The sequence below is a fragment of the Lynx rufus genome, unplaced genomic scaffold (genome assembly GCF_022079265.1).
Source record: "Lynx rufus isolate CCGP_SWC_20201006 ecotype Redwood Valley unplaced genomic scaffold, mLynRuf1.p SCAF_28, whole genome shotgun sequence".
Taxonomy (NCBI): Eukaryota; Metazoa; Chordata; class Mammalia; order Carnivora; family Felidae; genus Lynx; species Lynx rufus.
In genome coordinates, this window is record NW_025814843.1 from 1,693,117 (window position 1) to 1,716,136 (window position 23,020).

Here is a 23,020-nt window from a genome sequence, read left to right on the forward strand (position 1 = left end):
TTGCCACCCCTTTGCTCACGCCGTGCACCCTATCCAACCGCACTGCTGCGAAACTTTTGAATCCTCTATAGTAATTCTCTATAGTTTTGCCTTCACCGTGAGCCTACTAGTCTCCGTGAGTTTCCTTCGGTCGTTCCCGAAGAGGTGCCCCTACACCCATCTCTAGCCCGAAGCAAGACCTACGCCGAATCCCCGCGCGTCCCGCGGCTGCGCACGCGCCCGCCATCACCGGGACGTGACTCGTGGAACGTCCACTCCCGGCGGCGGGGGCGGTGGGGCGCCGGGGCTGTGGGGCGGCGGGGCTGGGGGGTGGGGGGGGCAGGGAGGTGCGCCCTCAGTGCGTGCAGTTTCTGGGGCTGTCGGCCGTCCGGGCTCAGAGCTGGGGCCGGGTGCTCTCGGGCCCGCAGTTTGAGAAGTTTCCGCTGGTTTCAGAAGTTTCCTAAAACGTCTGAGGGCTTTTCTCCGTTGGCGTACCCATTCAGGCACTTACATAGCCACCTATTCATCCTTCAGGGGTCCTCGACGCCCTCCACGCACCTAATTAAGTGACGGACGCAGTAGCCAAGGCGACAGCCTGATTGACAGGCATGAACGCGAACCAACTTCCGGAAGCTACCGTCTGGGCCCGCCCAGCGCGTGGCCCGTGACCCAATGAAAGAACAGGAAACGCCAAAGGGGGCGGTGACCGGGCAGCCTAGGTTGTGGCGGTTCCCCGGTGGTTGCGCGTTTAGGGCTGAGGCGTTTTCGAGCATTTAGACAATGCCGTGACGCAGCACAGCGACAGCGTTGACAGCGTGAGCGCACCCCTGTGGAGGGAGCCCTTCGGTCGCGGAGGTGGCACGACAAGAAGGCAGGTTGCTATTTGAGGGTGCTCCCTTGGAGCGCCTCAGTGAGTGGGGGAGGGGCGGCGGACGCCGAGCGGTCCCCATCTGCGCTTGCGCCCGGCACCCCTGGTGACCCGGCCTACACGCGCGCGCATGCTTGCTGCGCGCAGAGCCGCGGTGGCCGGCGGCATTGCGCGTGCGCGCTGAGAAGCCCGCTGAGGAGCGGCGCTGGCGGACGTCGGGCGGACGGCCCGTGACGTCGTGAGGAGCGCTTTAAAGTGCGGGCTGGGCCGGGCGTCCGAGGGTCTGGCTGGGAGTCGGGTCGGTTCTCCGCAGCGGCCCTCCGCGGCATGAGGCGCTGCCGGCGCCCTTGCTCCTTGGGACGTGGAGGAGGTGGAGGAGGAGGAAGCCCCGTTGCCGCCACCGCTGCATGACCCTCCGCCCCTGAGGCCCGACCCCGCGCCCGGCCCCTTGACGCCCCCCGCCGGGTCCTCCGGCCTCGCATGGGGGCCTGGCGCTGAGGAACCCCTTTCCTCCGGGGGCGTCGGGGCGCGTCCTCCGAGAGCCATGCCCGGCCGCCCCTCCCGCCCCGGCGGACCCTAGAGCAGCGTCGCGGGGGCCATGGCGGCCGCCAGCGGTTACACGGACCTGCGTGAGAAGCTCAAGTCCATGACGTCCCGGGACAACTATAAGGCGGGCAGCCGGGAGGCAGCGGCCGCCGCCGCCGCCGCCGTAGCCGCCGCTGCCGCCGCCGCCGCCGCCGCCGAGCCTTACCCGGTGTCCGGGGCCAAGCGCAAATACCAGGAGGACTCGGACCCCGAGCGCAGCGACTACGAGGAGCAGCAGCTGCAGAAGGAGGAGGAGGCGCGCAAGGTGAAGAGCGGCATTCGCCAGATGCGCCTCTTCAGCCAGGACGAGTGCGCCAAGATCGAGGCCCGCATCGACGAGGTGGTGTCCCGCGCCGAGAAGGGCCTGTACAACGAGCACACGGTGGACCGCGCCCCGCTGCGCAACAAGTACTTCTTCGGCGAGGGCTACACGTACGGCGCCCAGCTGCAGAAGCGCGGGCCCGGCCAGGAGCGCCTCTACCCGCCGGGCGATGTGGACGAGATCCCCGAGTGGGTGCACCAGCTGGTGATCCAGAAGCTGGTGGAGCACCGCGTCATCCCCGAGGGCTTCGTCAACAGCGCCGTCATCAACGACTATCAGCCCGGCGGCTGCATTGTGTCTCACGTGGACCCCATCCACATCTTCGAGCGCCCCATCGTGTCCGTGTCCTTCTTTAGCGACTCTGCGCTCTGCTTCGGCTGCAAGTTCCAGTTCAAGCCTATCCGAGTGTCGGAACCTGTGCTTTCTCTGCCGGTGCGCAGGGGAAGCGTGACTGTGCTCAGGTAACCCACCTGGGAGGAGGGGGCGGCCCTGCATCCTGCTGCCTTAGCTGCCCACCCTCACCCAGGAGGCAGCAGCAAATGGCCCGCACTTTACAGTCTGACCCATTCTTCTGCTTTTTGGGGTGAAGAGGGTGAGGAGGAAAGGGGTCTGCGTTTAAAACCGCTAGTAAGAAAGCAGGGAGGGGTCAGGGAACCAATCAGAATTTTGTATCCCGAGGGCAGGTTTGGAGTGATCGCACACTTGATCAAGAATTAATACAAAGGCGTATTTCTAGAAGGCTAGGATTTTAGGAGTGTCTACGTGTGATTTTAGCAAGTCACTTTTCCTTTCTGGGCCTCTGTTTTCAAATCTGTTTTTAAGAAAATGAGTTGAATTTCTATTTAAAAGTTTTTCCAACTCTGCCATTCTGTTGTTTTTGTTTTTTTAAAACAGAGGAAATGTTTAAGGATTCCTTAACAGAAAATACAGAGGAACGTTCTCAAAAGTGTTGAACTGGTACACGTTCTCTATTTCCAGTATGGGGAGTGACTTCCCTGGAGTTGAACAGATTAGTGGTTGGGGCATAAATAGAGTGCAGCAAGCAGACTGAAAATTCCGCCCCCGTCGGCTGCAGAAGAGCCCGTTGGCCTTTTGTAAGAATGTGTTACCTGCTACCGGGGCCATATGAAACAAAAGTGGATCTACCTGGTATTTGGCCTTATAGTTGTGTCAGACACAGAACTTAGGTTCTTGGCCTGTTTTGGGCCCCAGATCCTGCTGAGAATTACGTAGTCTGGCCCCCCAAAATGATTGCCTGCTGGAACACCTTTGTTGTTTATATGAAGCAGAAAATATTTTTTGAAGCAGAGCCCTTCCAGCCTTAAAACAAGTAACCTAGCATGGTACTTCAGTAATCCCCAAAACCTCTTAGGGGATCGAGACTGCAGCTGCTCAAAGCAGCTTGGTTGACCACTGAATTCTAGTACAGGATCAGGACACACCAAATTTTTGTGAGCAGCTTAACCTTTGAAGTCAGTGCTATAGGCCCTGGTTATGGGGAGAAGCAGGTCTTTGGAGACCTCTTAACGTGAGGCAGGTCATCTATCTCATTTCAGTTGAACAGCTGAGGCTGCTTCTCTATCTGGGGGTGGCAGTGGAGCTTTGCGATACTCCAGGTCTTCTGATGGGAAAGTTTGGGAAGTCAGTGGTAGCAGAAACACTACTCTGGCTTCCTTAGGCATCTGAAACTTAGAGGACCATTTATCTGTCAGGTGCCCCTTTGTCATTTGAGCTTCCAAGCTTGTCCTCAGATCTAAGTGGCGCTCCCAGATTGATGTCTTAGCAGAGCCTTTTAAGATGGGATTTCCAGAGCAGACCTTCACAAGTGGCTTGCTGTGTAGGGCAGTTTGGTGTCTGACTTCATAGAATGGCTCTTGATGCTAAAAGGACCTCACATAAAGGCCATTTAGTCTCTTAAGGGGATATTAATTTTCTGCATAGTCATGGATCCTCAAGGAGGTCTAGCGGTGGTTGGGTGTGTAATGGGGAGATCATAAGAGGCGGTTTGTGACTGAGACCTTCCCCCCCACCCTCCCCGCACATGCACACCCTTGTATTGAAGAGCAGAAGTTTCAAGTTCTTAAAATGCAGGTCTGTTAGTGATCAGCAGGATTGCATCATCAGGAAAATTCTCTTCATCTTTTCCTTGGAATAGTAAAGTCCTAAAGCTTTCCCAGTCCCTTCCTGGATTCTGACTTGGCTGTGGAGTTAATGTGGGAGGTTCAGTCATGTCCTGAAAAGTGCTGCCCCAGGCTTTGAATCCAGCTCAGCTCTCATTTGCTTTGGGATCTTGTGGGCGTTTTCTGAGCTGGTTTTCCCATCTGTAAAGTGGGGTTAATGCCAGCTTCCAAAGCCTATGTGGTGATTTGGTGTTTCATACAGAGCCTGGCACAGGGTAGACACTTAAATGGGTGTTTGCTTTCATATACAACCATGTAATGATTCCTCGCTCCCTTCTTGGGGGAAGGGGCTAGAGATTTGGTGGACCCTATCACAGGGTTCTTCTCTTCATGGAGTGCACAGCTTAATGGAAGCCCAGGAAGGTAGCTGCAGAAGTACTTTGAAGGTGGGAGGGCAGAGAACCTTTTAAGCCATTTTGTAGTGTTAGAAGTTTTCAGAAGCAGAAAGATAGAACTTGAGGGCAGTAAGGCACTAAGGTGACTAGAAGTTAACCAAGCAAAGAAGCAGGGAGAGCTTGGCATCTTTGGTGGCAGTACCAGAGGGTGGCCATCGGTAAGATGAGGGGCAGGTGGATGCTGACTAGAGGCTGATGGAATTTGTCTTTAGTCCTCAGATTCAACCAGGACCTGAAGTAGAGATTCTGGTGAGGCATGCCATGGGAAAGCTCTAGGTCAGATCTTCTCAGTAGCAGTACTATTGGCATTTTGGACTGGCCGAGTCTTTGTTTTGTGGGGGCTCTCCTGTGCATTGTAGAATGTTTAGCAGCATTCCTGGTCTTTGTCCACTAAATACCAGTATCACCTTTATGATGACCACAGATGTCCCAGGGCGGGGTGGCAAAATCATCCCAGTTGAGAGCCTCTGCTTCAGGGTTCTGGATGCCCTGCTAATTTTAATCTTCCAGCACCTGCTCACTTAACACTCTAGTTTACTTGGTATGCAGGTGGGTGAACACCTGTCTTAGTGATTCTCTTTAAATGCTGCTTGGTCTCTTCCCCAAACTGGTAAGAGGGGATGCTTTCTGTCACTTTCTGGTATGTATCCCAGCCCAGAGTGATAAGCCCTAAGTCTGCAGATTGGAAGGGAGGGACTGATGAAAATAGTGGTTCTCTGTAGGTAGAGAGGGGTTCTAGTAATTCTCCTCACAGACATTGGTTGTTGGTGGCAGTGGAGTCTGCACTCGTCCAAGGCAACATGGCAGGGATACAGTTTTATATTTAATAGTTGTCGGTGTAGATGTTAGCGTGTGACAAACATTGACTCAGCAGTGTCCAAATGTGGACATTTAGAGCAAGGCCTCACAGACCCTTCTGGAAGTGCTTCAAACTTCTTTCCAAGCCCAGTTGTTTTTTGTTTGCTTGTTTTGTGACCTTTCCATGTTGGGCCTAGTTGGGTCACCTCTTAGTGCTATTTTCTGGGGACTTAAGTCTCTTTTTATCTTTTTTTCATATCACCTTTTCTTGTGTTCCTTCTCCTGTTCTCTATAGGGTGAATGAGCAGATTAAGACAGATTTCAGTTGGATTAATTAGAATAATTTCCTCAAGCCTAATTGCTTGCTTGTTGCTACTTTTAATCACTGTTGCATGGTCTGTGGTTGTGGTGGTCACATGCCTAGAGACCTAGGCCTTAGCCACCTGCCTGGAAATGACTGTTACACATCCAACCATGGCACATGCAGAGGTGAGCAAAGCCTGTGACTTCCAGGTAATAACTGATATCGGGTGGAGTGGGCACCCCTGTCCATTCTGGGCCAAGGGCTGATGTTGTTCAGCTGTTTGAAAGCAGAATTTAGCTTTCTGGCTTAAAATAGTTGGGAAAGTAGGGCAGATAGGTCCTGGGCCACATCTCTTGTGTGCGATCTTCTGATTCCACAAGAGGGGGAGGAACCTTAGGATGAAGTCAGGGCTGTGCATTCCCAGGAGGACCCCTGGGCCAGGGGGGTTGACTGGCCTTCGTTCTGCCAAGCCTAACAAGAAGGCAGAAGGCAGCAAAGGAAAGGAAGCTAGCAGGTGAACCATGGGCTTAATCATGAAACTCAGAGCAAGCATAAAGTAAATAGGCCATAAAAATTTCAGGGCTAGCTGGCCATTTTCTGGCCTGGGCAATCAGTGTGCATCCATCGCTGTGGTATGATGCTAGCTGTCTGGGGGCATGGGCTCATCTTTGGAGATTTCTTCTTTGGGGATGGTGGGTATGTGAATGTCATTTGTTGAGGCCAGTGCGGCCCTCAGGGCAGATTGGACCTTGTGATCAGAAAATGCAGATGGGCTTTTCTCTCTACTCCTCATTACCTACTTCCTCCCCCCAACCAAAAAACCAAAAATCAGTATAACATAGGTACTGAAATCAGAGTTGGATTTAGAGTTCCAGTGTCCCCACTTGAGCTGTTTGAAGTTTGGTAAGTTTCTTAACTTCTCTGGGCCTTAGTTTTCCTCTGCAAAATGGGGCTGTTGATGCCATAGAGTTGTTACCAAAGATTGAATTTCTTCCTACATTATTGAATGCTTGAAGTTTAGGTAAAGTGTCTCTGGAGACGAGATGCTTTCTGTGCTCAGGTACTGTCTATTTATACCTTGATGTGTAGAGAATTGGGATCTGAAGCAGGCCAACCTTCCTTATGTATCAGAAAGTCCTAGGACTTCTCATAAAGTTAGGTCATATGTCTTTTTAGAAGTTTGGGTCTGGTTATAATGAGTGTGAGCTCATAATCCCACCCTTGTGCCCATGTGGCTGGCATGCTGTCCCCAAAAACCTAAGTTTCTTAGTCCTGCAGGCCTATCAGTGGCATGACCTCTGGGGGCTGCCCAGAGCAGGTAGCTGTAGTTAGAGGGAGGCAGTCACTAGGCAGTCCTGGTGATGTTGGCCAGTCCCTCCATCTCTGGTTCTGTTCTGTCCTGGGCAGGGCACAGAGTAGATGGGCATTGGTGACCATCTTGGATATGTGCCTTAACAACCAAAACTTAACAGTCTCCAAAACTGTCTCCTAGAAGAGAGGTGTACAGTCCTGCACAGTCCCTTAGAGTTTTTCAGACTCCTCATTTAACCTCCATCTAATCTTCTAAGGAAGGATCTCCTGTGAGATCTGTTTTTTAGATGTAGAAACTGAGAATAGTTGAGCTTAACATACATTTTATTTAGGGACAACTGAGTGCAGAGATAAATAAGACCTTTGCAGCGCTTTGTCTTGTAGAGAAAACACAATTTCCATGAGGCCAAACATAGTAGAGAGGTGTAGGTGGATGGTGTGGGGGGAACTCAGTCTGGGAGATTTGAGGAAAGCTTCCTGGGGCGGGGGATGGGAGCGACTCTCAAGAGTTCCTGTAAGGCATAGTGCTAGTGGGTGGCAGAGCCAGGTTCTGTCACTCTTGATGCTTGTGGCATGTGGTCACTGCTACGTGGGGTGGGGAGATTTTGAAAGGGCTCAGGAGGGAGCAGGAGGCTGACCAGCATGAAGTATTTCCTCTTCTCCCTTCCCTGTGAAAACAAAAGAGCAGGAGGCACTGGAACTTTTCTTCATGCCAAGGGTAGGGCTGGACCCAGAGCATATTAAGTTTCAAGCTGGCAGATTGGGACTTTCAGACAGTTTCTCTTGTAGGTTCCTTAGCAGTGAATAATCTTCTGTGGTCTTTGTTGGACACTTTCTGCTGAAGTTTAACCAGAAGAGCTTCTCTTGGCCAGGACTTAGAGCCTCCTGCTCCCAGAGTAGCCTGAGGTGCTGAGGATGGGTCAGTGGGCTATGTCACAGCTGCCAGGAAGTTCTAGAAGACCGGTGCTAATGAGCCATTCAGGTGCGTTCAGTGCCATGGTCATTTCTGGGGGCCTGTATAGTCCTCTTTCCATACTAGTTCCTCTGAGGCCTGAACTCAGTGGCAGAATTCTGGCATGGCTTATTCTTCATCCTGGAGCCCTTTGGGAGGTTGGGGGCAGTTAAGGTGTGACAAACGTCTGGCTTTGCTCCTTTTGCGTTAAGGGAAATGGTTCTTCGTTGAAGATGGGAGGTGAGGACCCCAGGTGCCTATAGCCATGTCAAATGGACTGATACTTGTTAACAGTAGGTTGCCTGTGGCCAGTACTGTAGTCTCAGGCCTTAGAAATGTGCCTTGAGGGCAGCTGGGTGACTCAGTCGATTGAGTGTCCGACTCTTGATTTCAGCTCAGGTCATGATCTCACAGTTCCGGGAGTTCAAGCCCCATGTTGGGCTCTGCATTGACAGTGCAGAACCTGCTCCATATTCATTCATTCATTCATTCATTCATTCTGTAAATAAACAAACTTAAAAAAAAATGTGCCTTGGATTACCTTTGGAGAATTGGACTTAGTTCTTTCTGGGGATGTCCTGTGTTTATACAGAACAGTCTTGCAGCCCACAGTTGCATTCTTCCAATGTGGAGTGACAGGAGCCTAGGACAAGCTCTGGAACTCCTAGCCCTGGAATGGGACCCATGAGGCCTCTTCTGCTGGCATATCCCTGCAAAAGGAACCCAGATCACATTTCCTTGGCAGGTGCTGAGCCCAAGTCTCTAGCTTGCCCCAGGGTGGTCCAGGGCCCTCTGTCTTGGGTCGCGTGCTTGGTAAATGGGAGTGCAGTGCCAGGCACATTGCGTTATCCAACTTAATTCTCATAGCAGCCCTACAGCTTCCAGGGGTGCCAACCACGTGGTCCTACAACTCTAATTCTGCCTGGAAGAGAATTCTAATTCTGTCCACCCCTTTAAAATCTTGTTATTGTTGGGGCACCTAGGTGGCTCAGTTGGTTAAGCAATCAATTCTTGATTTCGGCTCAGGTCCTGATCCCACAGTCATGAGATCGAACCCCACAACGGGTTCTGTGCTGAACTTGGAGCCTGCTTGGAATTCTCCCTCTCCTTCTGTTCCTCTTCCCCTCTCCTTGCTTGCGCACACTCTCTTTCTCTCAAAAAATTAAAAAAAATAAATCTTGTTGTTATTAGTAGTCATAAAAGAATACCTAAGTATTAAGGCATAACAAAGTGAACACCCGAAACCTGCTGTCCTTATTACAGATGAAGAAACAGATTTAGGCCCAGCAAGTGACTTCACTAAGGTCACAAAGCCTAGAAGGTGACAAAACTCAGGTTTTAACTCGGGTCTCTTCAGCTCTTCCCTGTGGCATTTCTGTAGGCCTACAGATATTAATAGGTGTTATTTGAGAGAAGGTTCTTGGTCAGTGCTCAGTTAAACAAAGTCAGCAGATTCTTTTGCTGTAGTAATTCTCAGATTCTTTAACATACTAAACTCTTCAATATTTTTCAAACTGATTTGACTGTGGATGTTTGTCCGTAGTCTCTCCTAGGACTGGTGTTCACAAAAAAAAAAAAAAAAACCCTCAAAACCTCTGGCCTAGGAGGAGCTTGGAGGGGAAATATTTAAGATAAAGATTCTGTGTCTCTTCCCAGCATGGCCTCAAATCAGAGGGCTTTCCCTCTTCTTCTTCTTCTTCTTTTTTTTTTTTTTTTTTTTTTTTTTGTCTTCTAGTTCTTGCCCACATTGCGGCAGTCTGGCCATTTTGAGGAGTTCTTTCCTGGCCTGCAGTCTTTCTGACAGCTATACAGGTGTCTTTATAGCTGCCCTTAAGAGAGCTGGTTACAACCATGGAAAGGAAAATTTGTGGTCTGGGGGGCCCAGGGGGATGCTGAGCAAGAGCAGGCTAAGAAGGTGTTCACCTCCCACTAGGCCTGTGCCTGAGCATGTGTCTGGCTGTGCAGAGCTGCCTCAGCTCGGCAGATGAACTTGGGGTGGGAGTGCCTCTGGGTGAGGGCATGTGAGGAGGCTCAGGATGCTGAGTTTGCTTCCAGGGTTTCAAATCGGAAAGATGTTAGCTGTGAAGAGGACAGTCATCTACCCACATTCATTGGTCTAAGCAGTTTTAAAAATTGTGTAACTTGGTGAAAATAAATAGATATTTGAGTGTGATGGGAATTCTTAAAATATCCCAAACACAGCTGTCTTCAAGATTTTGGATCCCCCCAAGTGGAGGTTTTTGAAAGCTTGTTTTCAAGTACACAAATTCTCTTTTTGAACATTGCAGCCTTAGTTCTCTTTGGTGACTCAGGGCTGTCAGTGTCTTCCTTGGCTTCCTCTTCATGCCTAAAGGTAGGGGGAAGGGAGGGAAGAAGCGGAGGAGATGCACTTTGTCTTTTCACCAAGGTCTGGCCTGAGTCACTCTCGCTGCCTCCGAAGTGACTAAAGGTGTACCGTCTTGGGGGTCCTTTAAAAGAAGGGCTCCTGGCTTGTGTGGGGAGATTCCTGCTTTGGTGTCTGCCTCAAAGCCTGCCTTTGCCTCATCCCAGGTTTTGTTCTTGAGTGGATCATGCTAGAGCCTATGAGGTTATTTCCCTTTCCATGTAGATCCTTGAACCTCTCAAAATAATAGGGTAGAGGTGTCTATTAAGACCTGGACCATATTTCTGTCTCTTTACCCTGTAGGAACTTTGGTTGTTTGTTCACTTTCCAAGCTCATATGCTCTGTGTTTATTTTCAGTGGATATGCTGCTGATGAAATCACTCACTGCATACGGCCTCAGGACATCAAGGAGCGCAGAGCGGTCATCATCCTCAGGAAGTAAGTGTCCCGTTGTCTGGCACCTGCAGGCCTGTCTGGAGATGTAGGTCTGGTTTCCCTTAGAACTTGGCTCCTCTTTATCAGTAGCATGGCAGCATGAAGCCTGGGAGAGGAAAAGGCTATAAGGTTTCATACTTTTTTAATTCCGTGAGGAAAAAGCTGTTTTGGTTTTTTTCATTGGAAAATTAAGCTCTGTGGCTGCTTAACTTGGGAGTCGGGGATTGAGCAAAAGCACATGCTCCCAGTGTTTATAGGCATAGTCTTATTTGGGGACCCCTCTTCCAGACCTTCCCTCCGCCTCTTTTTTCCCCATCTCCTTGGTTCTGATTTGTCACATGTGCTCTTGCTGGTTATTTTTAGACTGCGCCTTAGCAGCCTGATTTAAAAATGCCTGGGTTTTCACTTCTAGGAGGAGCAGGGAGTGAGAAGAGAAAACAAAGGTGGGGCATTAGGCTGTAGTGTTCAGCCCTCACATAGCTTGTGACTGTCCCTCCTCTCTGGCCATGGAGTCAGGGATGTACTGACCTGGCCTCTTCAGTGCTTCTTTTTCTCTGCTCGTGAGGTATGTGAATGGACTAAGCTAAGCAGATGCTGGGTCAAGACAAGTCTGTCTTTAAAGCGGGGTCCTGAGAGGCTAGATGATTGTCCAGGGTTGTACAGACATCAGTGAGGAAAGCAGAACCAATGCTTGGACCCCCCCCCCCCCCCGGTTGGAACACGATGTCTTATAGCTTACTGTCTTTTTTTTAAGTACAATTTTTTAGAATAGCTTTAGGTTTACAGAAAATTGTAAAGGTAGTAGAGTCTCTTTGCGAGTCTCCTCATACTACTGTTTCTGTCGTTACCATCTTACATTAGTACGATATGTTCATTGCAGTCAAAAAAGCAGTATTGATACTTTAATAAAATCCTACTTTATTCAGATTTCCTTAGTTTTTTCGTAGTATAACTTTTCTGTTCCAGGGTGCCACATTACGTTTAGTTGTCATGTCACCTTAGGCTCTTCTTGGCTATGACTGTTTCTTAAACTTATTCGTGATAACAGGCTGGCCAAGTATTTTGTAGAATATCTCTCAATTAGAATTTAACCATTTTCTCATGGTTAGATTGGGGTTAGGTTTTGGGGGAGGGAATCTACAGAGGTAAAGCCCCGTTCTCTTCATGTTCTATCGAGGGCATAGGACTTAATCGCTGTTGATGTTGACCTCGCACATCTGGCTGAGGCTGTGTTCGCCGGTTCTCTGCACTCTAAAGTCAGTATTTTCCCTGTCTCAGGAGGGAAGTCACCACCTGCAGCCCATGAATAAGGAGTGAGGGGGGGGGGGGAATCGCTACACAAGTTATTTGGAATTCTTCTGCAGGAAGATTTTGTTTCTTCTCTCTCATTTGTATATTTCTTTTTCTTTATTCGTTTACTTATACCCATATGGATTTACGGGTATTTGTTTTATGCTCAAATTACTCCAGCTTGGGGCTTTAGGAGTTGTGTTCCTTTTTTTTTTTTTTTTTTTTTTTTTGAGTTTATTTATTTTGAGAGAGCACACGCACAAGCACGGGAGGGGCAGAGAGAAGGAGAGACAGAATCCCAAGTAGACTCCACTCCATCAGTACAGAGCCTGATGTACGGGTAGAACTCATGAACTCATGACCTGAGCTGAGATAGAGTTGGATGCTTAACCAACTGTGCCCCCCAGGTGCCCCACATTTTGTTTTGTTTTATTTTGTTTTGAACTATGTCTTTACTTTCTGGCTTGCCATCTTTTTGTTTTGTTTTATTTTTATTTTTGAGGGACAGAGCATGCAAGTGGGGGAGGGGCAGAGAGAGAGGGAGACAGAATCCGAAGCAGGCCCCAGGCCCCGAGCTTTTTACGCAGAGCCCAACGCGGGACTCGAACCTCTGAACTGTGGATCTCCCCTGAACTGAAGTTGAATGCTTAACAGACTGAGCCATCTTTTTAACTTCAGTCTATAACTTGAGCATCTTGGCCCTTTGGGTTCAGAACTCCAGAATAATGTGGTGATGAAGTCTCTTTGGCATGGCTCTGCCATTTTGTCAAGTCAAAACTGACAAGCCTATGGTGACTGCAGAGCACCAGGCACATGTGACAGCTCCAGACATGGGTCTGTTTGGGAGCTGGCAGCATCTCCCCTCTAGCCTAAGAATATTCCGGGAATTCATTAGAAAAAGGGTTTTTATCTGCCTTTTTGCTTTCTTTTCCTGTGGTTCCCAGCATAGGCCAAAACCTAGAACACAGAAGTGATGGAGCCCAGAGTGTAGCTCCCTTCTGGCCTCTTCTATGCATTCATTTCTTCTTAGGCTGGGACAAGTGATCCACCTAGGCCAGGCACTTGGAGAGGAACTCCCAGAGTGATGTAAAACCAGAGCAGCAACTTGCCAGGTGCTCCTTCAAGCCTCATAGTAGCTTATCCCCAGGAAATCTTCACCAGAGGTGCACATGGAAGTAGCCATAGCTGGAGGTCATTCTTCCAGCTGTTTCTTTCCTTTTGAATGATGGCTTCCATGCTTGACTTCCCAGGCTGCCATCCCAGGTTGGCTGAGTCAGATGCGTCTCAGGGGAGCTAGGGAGCCTACGGAGTTAACAGGTCCTCCTGGAAGCTCTTTGGCCAGTGGAGCCCTTGGCAGTGGTCTGACCTTGGAGAATGACTGTTGTGGGTGACTGGTACTCTTTGACCTTTTGACTTGAATGGGCCCAGGAGTCCGCCATAGACTGGGCTAGAGAGCAGAAGCACAGAGCTTTGGTATGAGGGGGCTGGAGAGGAGTGGGAGGGTAGCCCCCAGCTCCCCCAGGGCAGCTGAGCTAGAGTAGTGCCCAACTTTAGGGAGCCAACTCAGGTGACCAGATGAGAGGCCCAGGGTAAAATCCTTGTTGGACTTTGCCTATCCACCCAGCCTAATTTCTTGGAGTTTTCACTTATATTAACGTACTTGCAGTTCTTAGTATGACCCACGGACTAGCATCCTGGGCTCTTGCAGCAGTTTGATCCCATCTAACATGTTCATCTATCGTCCTCCTCCTACCCTGCAAGTGACCCATGTGCGTATGCTAAAAGTTGGTTAACCTAGCCATCTTTCGAGGCTCAGGTATTAACTGTTTTGACATGCAGGAAGCCTCATACACATACCTGCAGCTCTCTCAGTGCACCTCCCCGCCGCTGTAGACTGTTATAGCCCATATGCTTGCTGTTGTGATTTTCCAAAATCTGCATTCTGTGGGGGTGGGAGATCCCTGTCATCTGGGCCCAGCATTGAGGCCTGGCCCAGAGGAAGTACCAGAGGAGGACAATTCAGGTGAATGAGGAGCAGCTCCAGAGTAGCTGTATAGGCTTGTCTTGGAAAAGGACAAGTAGGTGACAAGATGAAAAGGGGAGCATCCTGGCCCTGCTTCTCGGAAGCACGGGGGATGGAGCCAGTCCTGCCTTCTCTTCAGTTTGGATAACAATTGCACAGGCTGTTGTGGGAGAGCCTGGTGGGGGGCTCTGTCACCAGCTCAGGTGAGTCAGAGCTGGGACAGTCCTTTTAAAGGCCTCATGGTGGGAAATGGGTGGTTGGCTACCAGGTGCTTTTTGGTTCAACAAAATGCAGCACCTTTGAATGGGATTGGTGCCAAGTCTTTATGTGAGTGGTACTATCGTTTCTCACGGGGAGGACTGGGAGGCTGGGAGTGACCACCTGAGAGCTTCCACATGAGTGGAATCCATGGGCTGCAGCTTAGTGTTATAGTCTGTTGGGGTCACAACCATAAATGGCTGAGTAAGGCCTTGTACTTGGGTCTGCTGATATATAATAGGCTGGCATTTTGCATGCCATTACACCACAAGCAAAGTAAGCATTGTCTTAAAAGCACAAAGTAGGTCTGCTGGGACCCAGCAAAAAAAAAAAAAAAAAAAAAAATTTGTTTTTTTAATTAAAAAATTAAATCCAGCTTAGTGGGATGCGGGGGTGGGTTGGGACAGGATTGGTAGATCTGGCTCCTAAGCTAGAAATTGCTGGGCAGGCAAAAATGGCTAGAAGGCAGGAAGTATAGAGGCTCTCTGTAGTTGAGGGGTAGTGTGGGAAGGAGTTCTTAGATCAACTCTTGATCATCAGGAGATGGCTTGTGGGCCTTCAGGGCTTTCCACTTGGTGGCCAGGGTACCCAGTCCCTTGGTCTACAGAAGGTACCCACAGCTGTCCCAAATCTGCCTACAAGACTTGTATTCCTGCATGGTTCTCCAGTCAATCAGATAAAGTGGCTCAAGACTGTAAATAACCCACTTCTTTGCTTTTGGTCAAGTGAGCTCGGCTTAGAGTGGGTTGAAGCTGGGAAGAACATCTAGAGGTTTATTTGCCAAATGTTAACCAAGGCTGGTGTGTGCCAGTAAGCAGTGGAGTGTGGGGTTTGCATGAGAGAGACTGTTTGTAGGAGGTTGAGTGAGCTAAACGGTTTATTTGGTCATTCAGGCCAAGGGGTCCAGGGGTCAGGGGGAGACTGTCCGGGAAAACAGAGTGGTCCAAATGTGAGATTCTGTGTGTGTGAGTGGAGGGTGAGAATGGAGGGTTCGTTCTGGGCTTTGTCCCTCTGGGCATGGGGAGGGGTGGCTAGCTCTAGGTTTCCCTGACTAGGCCTGGGACATTGCCCCCACCAAGACCCAAGCTGTGGCTTCTATCTCCATGATTCATGTCCCCTGGTCCAAGGGTTAACCTACTTTTGTTTCCTGGTCCAGTGAGTGTGTGTGTGTCTATGTGTGTATATCCTGCACAAGGAACAGTGGGGAGGGGGAGAGGGGGCGCTAAGACCACCTGGGCATGAAACTGGCTTAGGCTCCTGGCCTGGCTCTACCCCTTCCTCACTGAATACAGGTTGGTTATCTGAGTTCTGTGTTCTCACCTGTAAATGGGGGCAACAGTGGTGCTAGGGATGGTTAAATTCAAGAATGCTGTGTCTGCTTCTTCTAGCCCCTTTCTCACCATACTTCCCCTCTGATTTTGATGAAGCAAGGGTAGGGGATGAAGAAGACTGTTTATTCGAAGTAAGGTGTGAGCAGAGGCCCAGAGAGTGGGAGGAGAGGGAAACCTGGAAATACGTCATTCACTGGCTCAGGCTGGGAAAGCAAGCTTGTTGTCTGGCTATCTGGTGTCCTAGAGGATGATTTCAAGGCTTACTAGGCTTGAACAAGGGGATTCCTAATCACCCATGATGCTGGCCCTTTGTCTGTCTGTCATCTGGGGGGCCCTGGCTCCTGGAGCTCTGGGTTGCAAGTATGTGGTGTGACATGTTGGTCATTAGACTGAATGATTTGGAGAGGTCTTTGGGACCTGGTTATCTTGCAGGCCTGGGTATGGAACCCCTTTCTTCAGGATATACGCCTCATGTGCCTTTTAGGCCCTCCTGACCATAGCAGGCTTCTACACCTGTCTCAGAGCTGCTTTGTGGGGAGTGAAGTGTGATGTTGGAGGGAGGTTGGTGGAAGATGGGGGGTGGGTACTGTTGCCAGAGAGACAATGGTACAGGTTGGGGTTGTGTGGGAATCTGATTCTCAGAGGTGCTAGAGCTTAGACCTAGAGGCCCCCGATCACTTAGTAGACAAGGGGGCACTCAGGCCTGCTGCCTGCCTCTTTACTCCCATGGGAAAGTCCAACTTTGTACAAAGCACAGGGGTGCTTGGCGTGAGGGTGGAGCCAGAAGTTGTGGGATGGTTGACATCCAGGCCTGAGGTGCAGACTGGTTGCTGTTCTCCCAGAAATGGTGGTCAGCCTGGCCAGCTCTCTGCTCTCTGCCGTAGTACAGAGAGCCCACCTGGGCTTCAGAGGCCATAATGGGATGGTAGCTGTGTGACTTAGGCCAGTGATTCGGTCTCTGATTTAGCATTGCTTCCCCATCCCCACAGTGGAAATAATCCTCCTCAGTGGCTTCTCTGGAGTATTCATTCAGTGATTGATAAAGGAATAGGAGGGGAGCTCCTGGGACAGTCCATTCCCTCCTTCCCTTTAGGTCACGTGTTAATGTGTTAACATTAATGCTGTCATCCTCCCTTTGTTTTGGCTTTATCTGTACCTGGACCCAATCCCTGTTTTGTCCTGAGGGCTGTCCCGACACGTGGGTGACCTCACTTACCTGGGGTGCCTTGCTGTAACTGTAACCCCTGGATATCGACTCAGATCTACAAGGCAAGTCTCTATTCCTCTTGCCACCTGAGGAGGCCCAGGCCTAGCCCTTACTGCTAGAATTGGGCTTCCTGACTTCAAGTTTATGGATCTGTTTGCTGAATCCTGAGGGACCTAGGGTGCTTCTTGGAAGTTAGCTGCCTTTTAAGAGGGATGTGCTCAGAAATGAAGCTACCAGTGGGCTCTGCATTTGGGATCTTATTCTATCCTGGCTTCCTGCAGGATGGTAGCTCTTTGGGAGTGGAGGGAGGGCAAGAACTTCTCCAGCTGTTCTGAAATGTACTTGTAACAGCCCCAGGGGATGTGTCAGGAGCACTTTAGGGTCCCAGACACTTTTATGTCCCCAGGTGGGTCCAGGAGGCAAGGTTTTTGGTAGGGTCACCTCTTACTAACCCTTCTTCGAGGGTGCCTCCTGACGGCAGCGGAACTATCATGTACAAGGAACAACTCTCTTCCCCTCCTTCAGGCAGTTAGAAGCAGAGTCGGTCCATGTCCTTGGCCTTTCTAGTCTCATCTGGTCCCACCTGTCTCCCTAGCCTCTCCAGTGGTCCTGCAGCCATGGTGAGAGGCCACCACCACTGTCCCTGGCTGCGCAGACAGGCCGCCCAAGAAGGCAGCTCAGGAAGGGTGGAGACCCCTCCAGGGACCGGTGTGTGCCAGCTGTGCCTGCGTGGCAGGATGTGCTCGTGTTTTCCAACCTCAGAGGTGTGCAGGCCAGGCTCTCTTTGGTGGCCCTGCTCTTGGTTTCCTTGCCATCCCTCACTTACCTGAGGAAACAACTGCAGGGTGCTAAACCTTGCCCACCAGAGCTTTGTTGGGGCTTTTTCATCCTGCAGGGGTTTTCCTGTCCTGAGCATGTGCTCCTGGTATCTGAGGGGTCTTAGTGTTGGAAGTAGCTCCACAGGGCCAGAGGGGGACTTTACTCCATAAAGCTTCACATGCTTAGAATACTCTAAGCCAAGTTTAATGGCCAGTGTCTCATTTGGTCTGATCTCTGCCACCTGGACCTCTCAGCGGGGAGGGTTGAGGTGGGGGGGGGGGCAGGTGGGGGGAGGCCTGACCTGGTAAAGAAGAGGTCTTTGGGGACTCTGGTGATTTTAATTCCCACCCTCATGTCTGGGTGTTGCCTAGCACCACCTCTTCCTGGTACTCCTCTCAAGAATCTTAGCCTTGAAGGAGGCCACTTGGTTTCTAGAGCCTTAAGAACTGAAAGAGTTCCTAGGGCCAGCCGCATTTCTCCCTCTTTTGCTTAGATGGAGAAGTAGGCCCAGAAAGGGGTGACTACTAGCCTGGATTCTAAGAGGCACCATTAGTGCTGCGTCTTCTTCCTTTTGTTTCTAGATAGGTCCTGCTTCCCTGAGCCTGGAGTGCCCAGAGTGGAGGCTGAGACTGGTGAGCCTGTCAGTACAGATGGACCACTCTGGCTTCCCGGTCCATGAGGCCAAAGCAAAGGGGCAGGGAAAGTAGTCCTGCCTGCCTACCACTTTGGGCCTAAGGGTGTTAGAACATTGGTTCCCAGCTAGAAGGCGCCCCCTGCTGGCCTCAAGAGAAAGGCCCCTGCCTAGGGTCAAAGCCCTATGGTTCGGGCTTGTCAGGCTTGGCGTCTCACCTGGGCTTAAACCTTTTCCCCATGATTTCCAGGACCTGTGACTCATCACCTTTCCGACCTAGTTTTCCTCATCTATTTACAGCAGGCCAGCCAGTGGGAGTAGGTAGGGGGACCTGTGGGGTTTGGGTACAATTGTTACCAAGAACACCATGTGGCTTAGGCCAGGGCAGCTCTTGGATTTCCCTCCTGCTGTCTTGCCTGCAGTGTTATTGTGAGGATGCTCTGCCCTGACCACAGCACGTTCCTCAGAACCAGGTGACTACGTTGTGCACGGCTGCCTCTGGGAATGGTGCCTCAGGGCCTTCTACCACATGTGTCCCCATCACTCCCTACCCCAGGCTTCCTCCTGTCCCTTGCTGCCACCAGCCTGACTTGCCAGCCTTCTCTATATCACCCAAGAAGCCTCAGGGCTTCTTTGAAGTTTCCCAGGCTAGCTTCCTCCTAGCGTGGCTTCGTAAAGGACTCAGATCACTGCCCTGGACTACCTCCCTGCCCACCTTCTCCATCTCCTTCTTCCCCATATCTCTCTTCCTCATCTCTCTCCCCCATCACTGTCTTCCCCATCCATACGTGCATGTTCTCCTTGTATTGGACAGTGTGTTTCTTGAAACTCACACTCTGTGCTAGGTGGGGACTTTGCCTTCAAAAGCCCCCTGGCCTTGGATTGGTCAGCATCCTGTAACCAGCAAAAGCTGCCAGGTGGCTGTGGTAGGACCAGAGCCAAGTGTGTGAATGTTAAGTTGGGCCTGGGCTCTCTTGGCTCTGCCACAGTCTTAGTGTTCCTGTGTGAGAGTGTAGGAGAGTCTCTTTTTCCTTCCATAGGCTCAGACCAGGGGAACTTTCCTTCCTGTCTTGGTATTTCCGGGAAGGATGAAGACATCTGCTAGAGTATTTTAGGGTCCTCAGTACTCTGGCAGGTGGAGTAGATGCCCCTAGAGAACCCTCTGGGCCTGAGTAGGGTGAGCGGGGCTGCCTTGTCCATCTGAGAGAGAGCCCTGGATCTTTCCCCTGGGGCAGCAGATCCCTATCATTAGAGGTTTCCACATAAAGGTGTTCCTGTCCTATTCCTAAGCCCGAACTTAAGATGGAGGGTCTTTGCAAGTCAGCCAGACCTAGTTGAACCACGAGGAGACAGAGGCACAGAGTAGAGACTGCTGCCCCCCCCGCCCCCCTCTGGCCCGAGAGAGAATTGGTTTGATGGGGCCCATACCCTCCCCAGAGGCCCACTGATAACCCCATGCGTGTTTCCTTTGCAGGACGAGATTAGACGCACCCCGGTTGGAAACAAAGTCCCTGAGCAGCTCCGTGTTACCACCCAGCTATGCTTCAGATCGTCTATCAGGAAATAACAGAGACCTTGCTCTGAAGCCTAAGCGGTCCCATCGCAAGGCAGACCCCGATGCTGCCCACAGGTACTCAGCCTAAAACCTTCCACAAAGGCCAGCAAAGCAGCCCCCTGGCCTGGCTGCAGAGTGAGATGGGTGGGGAAGCCTGGGTCAGCTGCTTAGGAGTCTGGCATTGTTCACCTTTCTGAGATTTATGTCTGCCTCCTCTAGGTCAGTGGCATTGGTGGCATTCCCACCTAACCTGTGACCAACTACGTGTACCCCACAGAGAGAAGGGATTGGGCCGAGATTCTGAGAAGTGGGAATGCTTCGTGGCCTTCCCATGACTTCCCTTATTCAGTCTGCCCAAATGCTTTTGTGGTTGTATTTAAATGTTAGAAGGAAAGCTTGGGACTTGAAAGATAGTAGACCAGGGACAGGGACCCATTTCAGAACGATTCAGGAAGGTTTCTGGGGAAGTGTTTGAGATGAGAAGAATGAGAAAGCCGTGTGCAAAGGCCGGTCTAGACCAGAAGTACTGGGCTGAAACGGTGAGGCAGAAGGAGCTTGTTGGTTTCAGGGCCTAGTGGAGTCAGTGAGCAGAGTAGGGGTGGGCAGGAGCTACGTGGTGATGCAAACGGGGACTGAGAAGTGGAGGTGATGGCAGGACTGTGCAGGGTCTAAGAGGCTGTGGTAGGGAAGGCCGCCACCTCTCTGGCGTCTGGCGTCTCAGCCATGGTGGTGTCCTAGGGTACTGGACAGAGTCAGGCCCCACGGGGTGATTGAAAGGTGTTTCAAAGACTAGGTGTGGCCACTGCACTTCTTGGGCACAGAGACAGTGCCAGTACTTCTGCCAGTACTGCCCCTCACACAGAACCACCCAGCTGGGTGAGCCGTCCCACAGATGGTGAGGGCTCCACCCAGACACAGAGGTGGGTGTGAGGTAACGCTTGCATCCACCCCTTTCCTCGCAGGCCTCGGATCCTGGAAATGGACAAGGAAGAGAACCGGCGCTCGGTGCTGCTGCCCACACACCGTCGGAGGAGTAGCTTCAGCTCTGAGAACTACTGGCGCAAGTCCTATGAGTCTGGGGAGGACTGCTCGGAGGCAGCAGGCAGCCCCGCCCGAAAGGTGAAGATGCGGAGGCACTGAAGCCTGCCGCGCCCTCCTGGGAACTCTGGTTGATCCTCACGTAGCTGCCCTCTCCTTTTGTTTCGTTTCGGTTTTTTGGTTTTTGTTTTTATTTTTCATTTTTTGTTTTTTGATCCTTACATTTTTTTCCTTGGGTTTGCTGCCTGTTAAGGCTGAAGAACAGAATTGGTTGGGACCTGATTCTCATGTTCTTGGTTTTCCTCCAAAATGGAAAGGCTGTTGGCATCTGTAGAGGACAGAAGCTCACGCCGGAGTGGCCAGTAGAGGTGTGAGGGGCAGCTGTCCTCAAGTGGGGCTGTGTCAGGCTGGGTTTATTTAAAAACAACAAAATGTTTTGGTTAAGAAAATTCTTGTTTTGCTTTAAATGTAAATCTTCTCAGTGTTGTAAATGAAATTCAGTCTTCTGCCCCTTCTCCTCCCACTGATGTCTGCGTGCTGGGTTGAGGTCTCGTGCTCCTTGCTGGTTCTGCGGGAGGCCTGCTGTCCTCCCACCTCTCACCCGCTCTCCAGGCCCTGGAAGCTCACGCAAACCCCCTCTTCCTCCTGCGGCAGAGTTGTTCAGAATGACTGGGTGGAGGTTTCAGCAGTCATGTGCCACCCCAAAGTTATTGGCTGAGACCCCGGGCTTCCTCCACGCCCATTGGCCTGCTCTGCCCACAGGTCCCTGGGCTGCCGAGGGGCTGGCTACAGTGGTCCTGACCTTTCTTGCTGGGGGCACGCCTCTTTGGTGGGTTGCTCCTTTCAAGCATATGCGTGTGATTGTATGGAACAGTTAGACTTCCCATGTCGGGGCAGTTTTAGGAATTGTTTCTAGCTAGAGGGACTGGTGTCCTTCCAAGTCTAGCATTTGGGGTATGGAAAATTGTTGTGGTGTGTGGTAGGGTTTTTGTTTTCTTTTGTTTTTGAGTTTTTATTTTTTTCCTTTGGTCTCCTGGCTTTTTCCTAACCCTTTCCATTCTCCTACATTGGCCAGCTTGGGCCTTCTCTCCGTGTCATCCCCATAGGAAGGCGCCCACCCCCCCCCCACCCCCCCGTCTGCCTGTAGCATGCATCCAAGGCCAGAGCTCAGGACTGCAGACTGGGTTGGTGCCTCCTCTGCCTCAGGGGCGTGGGAGCTGGGAAGGGGCTTTTAAGAAATAATAAAAGGAAAAAATAAAGTCTTTGGCAGTTTCTACCTACTCAGATCCTCAAAGGCTGCAAGGTTCTGATGATGTAGATTCATTAGGAATGTCTCCTTGCCAGCCAGGGCCAAGCCCCAGGCCTGCTGAGAGCAGAGGCCCTCCCAGTACCCAGGTTGCCACCACCCCAGGGGCCCTGTGCCCTGTCTTACAGAGGCCCAGGCCTGAGGCTGCAGAAATCTGGGGCAGCCACCATCGAGAAGCCCTTCTCAGGGGCCAGAACTCCTTTGCCAGCGTGGATTCAAGTCGGGACTGCATAACTAAAGCAGTTGCAGTTTTATTTTTTTTACAGCTTTTTTCCCAAAAATGATTTGTAGTTGTGTGTGCAGCACTTTGCCCTGATATGTGTGCTCTACAATAAAAACCAAATCTAATATATTTTGAAACAGTTGTCTGATACTGTCATAAGAGAGGACTTGGTGCTTCCTTAATCCCTTTATTTTCTCCTTAACTCTGAACCTGGGCTGGGGAGGCCAGCGTTCATTGCCTACCAGGGAGGGCCCCACAGGAGACAGTAGGGCTGAGGGCTGCAGGTGGTTATGCCCTCTGCCTGCTGCCCTCTCTCCTGCTCCAAGGAGGATGGACCGTGTGTCCAGGTGCCCAGGACGCCGTGGGCCTACGGGAACCAGGATCACACCTTGCTGAGTTCTGAAGCCCTTCCTCCTGGGCGTGATCAGACAGGCTGTGTGCCAGTGAAGGAGGGACAACGTGAGCATGGGGAGAGCCTGGCCTTTGTAAAAGGTAGGCAAGTGGTTTTGCTCATTAAACAGTTCTTGGGTTCTTCTGTATTTTGGCCAAGCTCTCCCTGTGGCCGCAACAGTAAGCAAAACGCTTCTGGTGCCTGCTTTCAAGATGTACTACAGAATTGTGGGATACAGATACAGGCATGAGGCTGACGTGTTTAGGTGGACTGGGGTTCAGCCCAGAGGGTTTTTAGTCCCTCCAGATCCCGGTCCTGGCTGCCAGATTCTGGTCAGCTTTAGTCTGGAGTCTCCCTCATGCACTTCCAGTGCCCAAACCAGTCTGGCCAAATTCTTGCAATAGAAACCCGGCAAGTCCCTTAACTATCCATTTA

At 51.0% G+C, this 23,020-nt stretch overlaps 1 protein-coding gene across 1 annotated transcript; it reads left to right on the forward strand.

Annotated features, from left to right (window-relative positions):
- The first annotated feature begins 700 nt into the window (after positions 1–700).
- ALKBH5 (alkB homolog 5, RNA demethylase) lies at positions 701–22,331 on the forward strand. The gene is made up of 4 exons (XM_047089799.1): positions 701–2,215; positions 10,436–10,516; positions 19,547–19,702; positions 20,590–22,331. Exons 1-4 carry the CDS (start codon positions 1,446–1,448, stop codon positions 20,765–20,767), a joined length of 1,185 nt encoding a protein of 394 aa, XP_046945755.1. The 5' UTR covers positions 701–1,445; the 3' UTR covers positions 20,768–22,331.
- Positions 22,332–23,020: the final 689 nt, after the last annotated feature.